Source organism: Dioscorea cayenensis, chromosome 7 (assembly GCF_009730915.1).
Source record: "Dioscorea cayenensis subsp. rotundata cultivar TDr96_F1 chromosome 7, TDr96_F1_v2_PseudoChromosome.rev07_lg8_w22 25.fasta, whole genome shotgun sequence".
Lineage (NCBI taxonomy): Eukaryota > Viridiplantae > Streptophyta > Magnoliopsida > Dioscoreales > Dioscoreaceae > Dioscorea > Dioscorea cayenensis.
In genome coordinates, this window is record NC_052477.1 from 27,765,936 (window position 1) to 27,778,240 (window position 12,305).

The 12,305-nt window shown below is 37.6% G+C and overlaps 2 protein-coding genes across 2 annotated transcripts; one reads left to right on the forward strand and one right to left on the reverse strand.

The window, feature by feature from the left end:
• Positions 1 to 5,361: 5,361 nt before the first annotated feature.
• LOC120265284 lies at positions 5,362 to 6,465 on the reverse strand. Its single transcript, XM_039273158.1, has one exon. It carries the CDS (start codon positions 6,463 to 6,465, stop codon positions 5,362 to 5,364), a length of 1,104 nt encoding a protein of 367 aa, XP_039129092.1.
• A 5,048-nt stretch (positions 6,466 to 11,513) lies between these two features.
• LOC120265285 (secreted RxLR effector protein 161-like) lies at positions 11,514 to 11,942 on the forward strand. The gene has a single exon (XM_039273159.1). It carries the CDS (start codon positions 11,514 to 11,516, stop codon positions 11,940 to 11,942), a length of 429 nt encoding a protein of 142 aa, XP_039129093.1.
• The last annotated feature ends 363 nt before the right edge of the window (positions 11,943 to 12,305 follow it).

Sequence of the window (12,305 nt, forward strand, 5' to 3'; positions counted from 1 at the left end):
ATGGGACAATTGTTGAACTATTGTACTACTTATGTAATATTTGCTTCTTATGAAACTCTTGTAGAACCATTGTACTACTTATGTAATATTCTACTACTTATGAAACTCTTTTTGAATCATTGTACTACTTATGTAATATTTGCTACTTATGAAACTCATGTTGAACCCTTGTACTACTTATTAATATTTGTTTTTTATGAATGGTATATTTGTACTTGATGTAATATTTGTTGATAATATTACTACTTATTTATATAGAATTTATTTGAACCATTTATAATACTTGTGTTGTATTTTTTTTAATTGTTTGAAAAAATTTTAGGGGTTGTAGTAGTAGTTTTATTTAGTTATTTCAATTATTTCATAAAAACATTATTTATTTTTTGGGTTGGGTTGGGCTGGGCCTGGGCCTAATGACAATCAAATGGGTCGGGTTTGGACCAAGACAATTTAGCTGAACATGGCTCGACCCTGCCCAAATCGAATATATGAGTCTGTATTTTGAGTCTAGCCCAGCCCAGACCCGACCCAGCCCGGCCCATGTCCACCCCTAAATATGGGTTGTGAGGGGATGAAGCCCACCCTCAATCCCATCTCCAACCCCATTGGTGCATACCCAAACATGGGCATGCACCAAAAGTGAGAGTGATCCCCATGCCTTGGGGACCACTCCCTCAATCCAAACGGAGGAATAATCCAACTGGAGGGATAAAACTATGCAACCCAACCCATTTACTTCTTTAAGGAACTTATAACGTGCTAAAAAACTACAAAGCAAAGGAGATTACAAAGCAACAAACAACAGAAAACAACCAGCACATCAAAAGAAAAAACATAAAAACTTAAAAGAGGAATCCAAATTGCATCACAGCATCTTTGACCCATCTTTGGAGATCAAGACCAGCATGAAACAGGTAAAGACTAGGATTAGTTCTACCATTGTTGGCAAGTAAGTCCACCAAAACATTCATGTCTTGGTAAAGGTATTCTAGCTCAATATCCAGGCTTCTGAGGAAGAGGTTCTTGACGATGTTAAGATCTTCACTTAAACTTCTGTTGTTGTATTTGCTTCCTTTGATCAAGTCTATAACAGCAATACAATCTGAGATAAGATGATGTGGCCTGAAAGACCTGATTTTGCACTATTCTAGAGCCAACTTGATGGCCGCAAGCTCAGCTTCAAGGCTAGAATTTTTTGTGTCACTCATTGCTCCTATAAGAATGATTTTCTTTTTGCCTCCAAGGATAATGAAACCTAGTCCATAAAATAAATCTTGATTAAGTCAAGATGCATCAGTTAAGATAGAAATATGGACATTGGAGCAAGAGTTAGTAAGCAACTCCTTGAAATTTTGTTCAACTTTGTTGACTTGGTTAAAGACCTCATTGAGAGCATACTGGAAAATCTGATTGGCAGTGAGACTTTTTGAGTTGAAAACTATATCACATCTGTTCTTTCACATCAACCAGGCACAGGAGGCAATAAGCCCTTTAACGAATTGATTATCCCATTTAGAATTCCAACAATGAACAATCCATTGTCTATCCATAAAAAGATTGTTGTCTAAGATAGAAATACCAGCAAATTCTTCAACCAAGACCCATCAATGCCTACTTAGACGATAATTCAGGTAAATATGAGTAACTTATTCCTTTTCCATATTACAAATAGGACAAAGCAACTGAGGGCCAATGTTCAAGGAATATAAGAATTCAAATGTAGGAATTCTACCATGCAATAACTTCCAGATGAAAGTTTTAACTTGAGGTGCTCCTGGTATTTTCCAAATAATATGCCAACCTTTCCAATGATCAACCACGGAACTTTGATTCAAAAAGTTATAAACATCAGAGGAAATTTTTGCAGAAGAACTAGAAAGAGCCCAAGTCCAGTGGTTATTGGAATCATGATAAAAAACCAAATTAGAAGCAGAGTTCCCATCCAAATCCTTACTTAAACAAAAAGTGAGATTTTGTAAATTTAGGACATTATTGCTCAGAAAATCACTAACACTGAAGTTCTCAATGGGAAGATCCATATTAATAAAGGTAGGCCAACGATTGATGGGGATATTAAAAAGCCAAGGATCATCCAAGAATCTGGTGGTATTTGGGTTGCAAACATTAATCCGAAAATTTGCTCTAAGATTCAAAGCAGTTTTGTGAAGCATTCGAAAAAACCAAGAGGCCTTATAGTGAGTAGAAGGATTCCAAATATCTAAGTTACCATATTTATGATTAACAATTTGAATCCACAATTTATCATCTTTGTTGAGGATCGCAAGGACATTTTTTGCCCTAAGAGCAGACTTTGAGTACCTTAAATTTATGATTCCTAAACCTCCCATAGGCTTTGCAAGTGCAGTAGTGTTCCAGCCAATATAATGAATGCCATTACTATTGTTACCCTTTCCCCAAAGGAATTTCCGGGCAAGACTGAAAATCTTATCCAAGATGTTATTAGGAACAGGGTAATAAGGGAGCATATAGGAAGGAATTGTCAAAAGAGAGCTGTTAATGAGAGTAGCACGCCCCGCAAAAGAAATATGAGAGTGATTCCAAGCATTTATGCAACCGGACGTCTTATCTATAAGATGATGACATTGAAGAACAAAAAGTCTCCTAGGAGAAATGGGAACTCCTAAATACTTAAAAGGGAAGGAGGCAAGATCAATTTGAAGAATATTTTTGATAGCAGTCTTGATCTTTTTGTTACTCCAACTGGGAAAAAAGATATTGGATTTTGAGTGATTTTCTTGTTAGCCAGTGAGATGATTATAAATATTCAAGAGAAGATTGATACCTCTAGCAGCTTGTCTAGAAGCCTACGTAACGATAAGAAGATCATTTGCAAACATTAGATGATTAAAGTTGGGGCTCAAAACTCTATCAAAACCTAGAATTATATTGGAAATCAAAACATGGTTAAGGATGGCAGAGAGATTACAAGAAACAAGCAGGAATAAGTAAAGGGAAATTGGATCACCCTGCCTTACACCCCTATGACTACGAATCCAATCCAAAGGTTTTCCATTGTTTAAAATGGAAAAGGAAGCAGATGAAAGACAAGCTTTGACCCAAGAAATCCAGCAACTAGGAAAATTCATAAGGTTTAAGGTAGCAAGAACAACATTCCATTCCAAAGAATCATAAGCTTTTTAAATATCTATTTTGAGGAGCATCCTAGGGAGGTTTTGAGAATCATGCTCTAGAGAATGGACAATTTCTTGGGCAGCAATAATGTTATCAAAAGAAGATCTACCCGAAAGGAAACCATTTTTTTCATTACCAATAAGTTTATGAATGCGGCTCTTAAGTCTATTAGTAAGTAGTTTAGTGACAAGCTTTTAACACACATTGCAAAGGGAAATAGGTCTAACATCTTTAACTCTATTCGGGCAGTCTTTTTTAGTAATAAGAACCAACTTTAAATAAAGGAACTCAAAAAAGAAGCAATTAGAAAGAAATAAGAAACAACTTTAAATAAAGGACCTTTCAACAACTCCCAATAACGAAGATAGAAATCAACATTTAGCCTATATGGACCAGGACTCTTACCTTTAGGCATGGATTTTAGAGTACGGAAGATTTTAGTAAGAGTAACAGGCCCAGATAAAAAATCTGTATCATTCTGATCTAGACAAGGAAGATCATTGGGTAAAGCATTAACCAAATCAGTGACAGATAAATTATTCGAAGAGGTCCAAAGATTAGAATAATAAGATGTAAAACAATTTTCAATGGCAAGCTATTCAGTGTGAACAATACCCAAATCATCCATAATTGCAGAGATTTTATTTTTATGATTACGAATACAAGCATGATTATGAATAAGGGAGTTATTGAAATCCCCATTTTTTTAACCACATGAGTCTAGCTCTTTGAGCCCACCGAATGGAGTTTTGCAAGGCTTCATGTCGGTTATAGAGGAACCGGAGAGTGTGACTTTGAGAATATAAATGATGAAAAATTTCAACTGTCTTCACAACAGAAATATCAAATTCAATATTTTTAATATCTACCTCCAAAGTATACAAACTAGAAGATTTCCACTTAAGTAAAAAAATTTTTGTACGAGAGATAAGATGGGTCAAAGAGTGCATAGGGGAAGAATGAGGATTAAAGTTTCACGCTTTGAAAACAGCTTTGTGACAACCATCATAGTCATACCAAAAATTTTTAAACCGAAAGACTTTTGAATTGTGATGAGAATGAAACTTAGTAGTCAAAAAAGTAGGAGCATGGTCCGAAGAAATTCGAGGAAGATGATTATTGAAATAAGAATCGAAGTTAAAAATCCAAGAGGAATTGGCAAGAAAACTATCTAACCGAGCCCAAAGCTTGGAAAGGTCATGTTGACCATTACACCAAGTGAAGTCAGGTACCAAAAACCCAAATCAAAGAGAAGATTTTTGGAAACAAAGTCTTTGAAAAAAAATGAGATTTGGAAGCATAGTAGTAAAATCTACCACCACGATGCTCACAAGAGTTTAAAATAGCATTAAAATCTCCCGCTAAATGCCAAGGTAACCTAAGCAAAGAAATAGCCGAAAGATTGGTCCAAAGTTTTTTCTAAATAGCTAGGCATTGATTATTGTAAATAATAGAGAGAATCTATTCCTTAGGCTTACCAACAGAGATGATTAGATGTAAAGCATAACCAGAGAAAGCAAGCAGAGTGACCATACTAGAGGATCTCTTCCAAAAGGTCCTAAAGCAGGGATGCCAGCCACTCCCAGTTTCTAGTATACTTGTTGCAGAAACGAGTAGCTCTTTCCTCGTTAGCAAGGGTTTTCAACTAAACAAACAAAATAAGGGTGAAGCGAAGAAATAAGCTCTTTAACATGGTTGAAGATGTTGGGGTTGACAAAACTCATGAAGTTCTAATAAATTATTTTAATAGAATCCATAAAAAATATCTAAAAGAAAGGAGAAATTAGTAAGGAGATTTCCTCCCCTTTTTTGATATCGAGCCTATTAGGGCTTATCTTCTGTGAAACACAACATTTGACTTTGCTTCCCTATGAAAAGAGACTAGAGGCATTTCATCATCAAGAGAACCTATTTGCAAATGCTCCTCCAAACCTTCTTTTTCCATAACTTCAATCTCTAGAGAAGTATTAGAGGAGGGAGCTCGGAGAGCAAGAGAAATCTTGCTAACAAGATGATCATGCTTTGAGAAAACCGGAGGAGCTTAGGGGTCGTAGTCTTTGACAAAGAAGAGAGGACCCAAACACCAGAAAGATTAGAGAGAGAGTGAGAAGCTTCATCACTTTCGCCAGAGTATAAAGTTAGCGCTGAATTAGACGAACCAAGAGTGGAAGAAACAACAGATTGGCAGGCTTTCGGGAGATGAATGGTTCAATTAGGAGCCTTTAAATCTCCATCTGCTTTGGTAGTGTTGGAAAATGGAAAGTGATGGTCATTTTGGAACTGAGCGGTTATAGCAACTGTGTTAGGTTCCAAGACGTCTCCAAAAGAAGTAATGGGATTCGGAGATTGAAAGGGATTATGGAGATGAATAGTCGGATTTTTTGTCTTGGAGACCAAGCCATCTTTTCTGCCAGTGTTGGAACTCGGAAAAGTAGAAGGGACGACCTCCTCCTGTTCATCTAAGGAAGCCTCCATCGGATGGTGAGAGCCTAAAGGATTTGCGGATGGATCTCGAGGCACCGACGATAAACCTCCACCTCGAAAACCTCCACGGCCTCCACGTCTCGAACAAAAGCTATTTCTTGATGCCACGTGGTTTTCATCATGCTTCAGAGTTGGCCACATGTCAAAACATGTTTTAGTCACCATTCGGCGACTGGAGGAACTCGATTCTTGGTCACGTCCTCTTCCATGTCTGGAAGGGACTTTCATCCATGAACCAAAAGTCAGGTCATTATCCGTGAACTTCTCTGACTCTAGGTAATTAGCATCCTCATTAGCCATCAAGGAGTGCTCCTCATCACCTCCTTGCCTCGCCACAGCCAGATGGGAATTAACCAGTATGGTACTATGGCCAGAATCTGATGGAATACCTCCTAACCTACCCTCGATAGGGATGCAAGGAATGAAAGTGCAGCTGGAGATCACATGCCCAATACGACCACAACAAAAAGAGAGAGTTGGAAGTCGTTCATGAAGAATAACAACCATCACTTGATCATGCTTAGGACCAACCCATAATTCTTGAATCGAGGGTTTTGACAGATCGATCTCCACACAAAGCCGAACAAATTTCGCCAGTAAGACATTAAGAGAATGATTATCAATTTTTAACACTTTTACGAGCTGGAAACCCAGACTCTCCAGTAATTCAATTGACCAGAATTCCATCAGTAGGTGGTGAAGTTGAAGCCACATTGCCACTGTATCTAGTCTTTCAAAGGCATCTTGAAAATTTGGTTTCCAAGGGGTAAGTTGTAGAACCATCCCATTTATTGTCCAAGAACCTTCCAATAGAAGCGTGTCTACCATATCAGAATTTTGGCATTGAATCCTGTTAGTGCAACCGCACTATTATTGGCATGATTTGACACATAATCAAGGTGACGTGGCAACCTGTGTGACTGGCATAATTGATGATATGACAAGGTATGGTGACATGACAAGGAGTCTTGACTTGGAGGTAAATATCTTGAAGATATTGGTAGAGTTATTTTTGGGAATTTATTACACCTTGAAGACATGATCATATCAAGACCATATTTAGGGTGATTTGATTGAAGACTAAAAATGGATGGAGCTTAATTGAAGAAATACTTATCAATGGTATGATTGAAGACTATTGATGGTATGATTTAAATAAACCTTAATAAGGATGATTGAGGGCTATTAAAAGCAAGATTTGAATGCATGCCTATTGTTGGCATGATTGAGTTGATTGATTGAAGATCTATTCTTGGAATGATTTGAAGACCAAACTTGGGTGAATTGAAGATCAAGTTTGGAAAGTTTCATGAAAACGCACAAGGACGTGCACCCCTTGCGAGGGAACTGTGTGATGAGAAACTGAGGAGGTAGGCTAGTTGCCGACAGTCGGGACCGGGAGGTTGATGGGTCTTGAGGTCGCCCGCAACTTAACCAGAACTTAGTCAAGTCAGTAGTCAGGGCCATGTTGCAACTTATGTTACAACAAGAGTTGCAACAACTAATTTCAGAAGGTTTTTAAATTAGTAGCCGCGGAGATTCTAAAAGAGGTATGTGCTATATTTGGGACGTTGAGGCATCTATGTAAGCTACATTGCTCGTAGATTGTAAGTGTGAGTTGTGGAGGAGAGAGTGAGCACTAGACAATCTAGAGAGGGTAGTGATCTTTATTGTTGAGAGAATGAGTGACAAGTGTTTTGTACTTATGTATTTTTACCTCTTTTAGTGAATTATTTATCTCCTGACTTGGCTCCCCAGACGTAGGTGAGTGGACACTGAACTGGGTTACCAATCTTGTATGTCTCCTTCTTGCTTGGTTTGTGTGAATGTTCTTTGAGTGTTTTGAGTGTTCTTTAAATCACAAACCATATCGCCGGAACTGACAAGTGGTATCAGAACCTTGGTCGCTGTGTTCGCTTTGGTTTGAGAGTCGGCGAGTTCCAACAAGTTTCATTGATAGCCGGAAAAGAAGGAGCTTCCATCACACGACCACCGTTGCTCGATGGATCAAATTATCCATACTGGAAGACACGCATGAAGGTTTTTCATCAAATCTCTTGATAAGACTGCATGGACAGCCGTGGAAGAAGGATAGTCTCCCCCAATCGAAGTTGATGAAAACATGAACGAGACCGTGAAAACGAAGAGTAACTGGAGTTCCCGAGATATGCTCAAAGCAAATGCCAATGGGAAAACACTCAATGCTATTTTCGGAGGAGTAGATGAGAACCAATTCAAGTATGTTGCAACCTATGATTGCGCCAAAAGCTTGGGGGATTCTTCAAACCATTCATGAAGGCACCAACTTGGTATGAGAATGAAAACTTCAAATGTTGGCAACCATGTTTCGAGAATCTCAGGATGGGAGAAGATAAGACGATAGCTATGTTCAATGTCAAATTTATGGATATAGCAAATCAAGTTTACCAGGTCGGCAAGGAGTACTCGATAAAGAAGCTAGTCCGGAAGACTCTTAGATCGCTTCCAAGAAGATTCGATGCTAAAGTTGCTGCAATAGAAGAAGCAAAATATATCACAACTATGAGACTTGATGAGTTGATGGGATCTCTATAAGCCTATGAGATGAATCTGAATCTAGGTTACGACAGACTGAAGACAAAGAAGAAGAAAAAATTGCCCTTTTGACCAAGGAATTGTGCAGATATTTCAGAAAAATTCAGGAAGAAGACAGCAGAAGATACAATCAACAATCACACTTCATTACCAGCTGTGCTAAAAAATATCAAAGTTTTCAAAAATTTCAGTGCTTTTGCAAGTCCAGTTACAACATCAATTGCAACACCTGTAGAAACTGTTTGTGAAGAGGTTCCTGAAAACCGATCTTCTGCATGGGTATGAACTCATGTTAAATAAACTTGATAAAATGTTCATACAAAACAAACAACTTGCAAAAGAGTTAGAAGAATGTTAAGAAAAGTTGAATAATGCTGGAAAGCCCATAAACAACATAAACAAAGGAAAAGCCAAGATTGAGGAGGTACATTTTCAAATAAGTATGACACAACATCATATAAAAGAGACATCAAGAGGCAAGAAAAGCAAACTTGAAGCAGGCTGTGTTCTGTCAAATGCTCAAGAAAATAAACAATGGAAGTATAATAAGGAGAAGAGGCGACATAGAAGACAAGTCCCTATATGCTTTCATTGTGGAAAATGAGGCCATATAAGAACCGAGTGTTATCAACTGAAGGAAGATATGAAGAAGGGTAGAGTATTTGGAAAAGCAAAGAAGTGGATTCCGACATGTCATTACTGTGGTGTCAAAGGGCACATTCGTCCAAGATGTTGGAAGATGAAGAAAGACATAAAAGAAGGCAAAAGTATGAAGCAGACACCATATACTAGAGAAAAGAAGAAAGAAAGTAAGAACATGTGGGTCAGAAAAGAAGATCTAATGGGATACTTTTCAATGAAAAAATTCTCAAAAGACAACTGGTATTTTGACAGTGGTTGTTCAAAACACATGACAGGTGACAAAAGCTTTTTGATGGATCACAAAGAATGTCCAATTGGGCATGAGAATTTTGGTGATGGTCAGAAAGGTCAAGTAGTTAGAAAAGGAACATTGATGGTTCCTGGGTATCCAAGACTGAAAAACATTCTGCATGTAAAATGACTGAAGGCAAATCTTTTGAGTATAAGTCAATTATGTAATCAAAATCTGGTGGTAAAATTTACTCAGGACAGTGTGTGGTCTATGATGAAGCTGGTCAGTGTGTTTTAATAGGTTCAAGATCTTTAGACCATTGCTATTTGCTAGAAAAATTAGAAGTCTATTATAACACATCTTGAAACATCACTGAAATCTGGCATCAGAAGCTTGGACATCTAAACTTCCAGAACCTGATGAAGATTACAGAAATGAAAGCTGTTAAGGCAGTGCCCAAGCTTACGGAAAAGGAAGATGGTGTATGCGGACCTTGTCAACTAGGAAAATAAAGTCGAGCTTCTCACAGAGTGGTGCAAGATATTGGTACAACAAGAGTGATAGAACTCTTGCATATTGATCTTATTGGACCCACACAGACAAAAAGCTTGTCAGGTAAAAGATATGTATTTGTGTGTGTTGATGACTATTCTAGGTACACTTGGGTGGACTTTCTGTAGGAGAAATAAAAAACTTTTGAAGCTTTCAATAAGTTATGTATGCAACTCCAAAATGAGAAAGAGTGTCAAATTGGAAAGATTGTCAGAACCAGAAGCGACCATGGAAGAGAATTTGAAAATATTCAGTTTGCAGAATTCGACAGTGAGCATGGGATTCATCATGAATTTTCAGCTTCAAAAACTCCTCAACAAAACGAAGTGGTTGAAAGGAAGAATCGCACTCTACAAGAGATGGCTAGAGTTATGTTGAACTCAAAGAAGCTCTCTACAAGATTTTGAGCAGAAGCAATTAATATAGCATACTACATCATAAATAGAGTGTACATTCGGCCTTCAACCAACATGACACCGTATGAAATTTGAAAAGGTAAAAGGCCAAATCTCAAATACTTTCGCATCTTTGGAATCAAATGTTACATTCTGAATGATAGAGATCAGCTGGAAAAGTTTGACAAGAAAAGTGATGAAGGATTATTCATGGGATATTCTACTACTAGTAGAGCTTATCGAGTGTTCAATTCAAGAACCAAAAAGATGATGGAAACCATTAATGTTGTTATTGATGATTTCTTTGATATCGAGACTCAAGGTGCATCAAGTGAGCCAAACAAGCTTATCAGACAGAATTATGAATCAGCACATGAAGAGTTACAGGCAGAGCAAGAAGTTGCAACACAGGTTACAACAGCAACTACAATAACAGAAACTGCTCAGGATTCAGACAGACAGCAGGTTATAACTGAAGTTATAACAGGCGAAATCATCTCAGAATCAGATAAAGAAGAAATTGACAGCGAAGAAAATAATGAAGATAATAGTCTTGTTCCATCCTTAAGAATAAAGAAGAATCATCCTATTCAGAATGTGATTGGTAATGTGACTGAAGGAAGGAGAACCAGAAGCACTCAAAGAATTGATTATTGGGAATTGGCCGGCTACACATGTTATATCTCTCTTAGTGAACCAAAGAATGTCAAAGAAACTTTAGTTGATAAATACTGGATGACTGCAATACGAGAAGAATTGAATCAATTTGTTCGAAATGAGGTGTGGACATTGGTCCCAAGGCCAAAGGATCTGAATGTTATTGGAACCAAGTGGATTTTCATGAATAATACTGACGACAAAGGCGAAATCACCAAAAATAAAGCAAGACTAGTGGCTCAAGGATATACTCAAGTTGAGTTGACTTTGATGAAACATTTCTTCCAGTTGCACGCTTGGAATCCATCAGATTATTATTAGCAGTAGCATGTTGTATGGGGTTCAAGCTACATCAAATGGATGTCAAGAGTGCTTTTCTAAATGGTTTTCTAAGTGAAGAGTTTTTTGTAGAGCAACCAAAAGGGTTTGAAGATCATGTATTCAAATTAAAAAAGGGTCTCTATGGCTTAAAGCAAGCTCCTCGGGCTTGGTATGAAAGGCTCACAAAATTTTTACTTGAGAAGGGCTACCAAAGAGGGGGAGCATACAAGACTTTATTCATAAAGAAGTCAAAATCAGATCTTATGGTGGTACAAATCTATGTTGATGATATCATATTTGGTTCAACATCACTAAGGCAAGTGGATGAGTTTGTTCATTTAATGCAAGAAGAGTTTGATATGAGCATGGTAGGTGAACTGAACTACTTTTTGGGTTTCCAAATCAAACAATGCAAAGAAGGGATTTTTATTTCTCAAACCAAGTATGCATAGAACTTGGTGAAAAGATTTGCCTTAGAAAAGGCTAGACACATGAGAACACCCATGAGTGTGAATCAGAAGTTGACAAAAGATGAGCATGGAAAAGATGTAGACCCAAGTCTCTATAGAAGCATGATTGGAAGCTTACTCTATCTCACAGCTAGCAGGCCAAACATCTCTTTCAGTGTTGGAGTTTGTGCAAGATATCAAGCAACAACAAAGGAGTCTCATTTGAAAGCTGTGAAACGTATCATCAGATATGTTCATGGTACTGCAGAATATGGAATTTGGTATTCAAAAGACTCTAACTCACATCTCGCAAGTTATAGTGATGCAAATTGGGCAGGAAACATTGATGATAGAAAAAGCACCTCGGGAGGATGTTTCTATCTTGGTAACAACTTGGTCACATGGTATAGTAAGAAGCAAAGCTTCATTTCTCTCTCCACTGCAGAGGCTGAATACATAACAGCAGGAAGTTGTTATACATAATTGTTGTGGATGAAGTAAATACTTGAGAACTATGGCTTACAACAAGGGTTATTGACTATATTTTGTGACAACAAAAGTGCAATTGATATCTCCAAGAATCCAGTCCAACATTCTCGTACCAAACATATTGATCCTCGACACCACTTTATATGAGATTTGGTAGAGAACAAAACAGTTGTTATTGATTATGTTGCAATAGAAAAGCAATTGGCTGAGATCTTTAAAAAACCGCTAGATGCTACAAGATTCGAAAGTTGAGGGGTAAAATTGGCTTTTGCCAACTTTAATCCCTATTGGGGACTGCAAACGACCTACATATGCTATTGTTTATCAATGTCATTTACAACACGAAAAAGGAGTTCT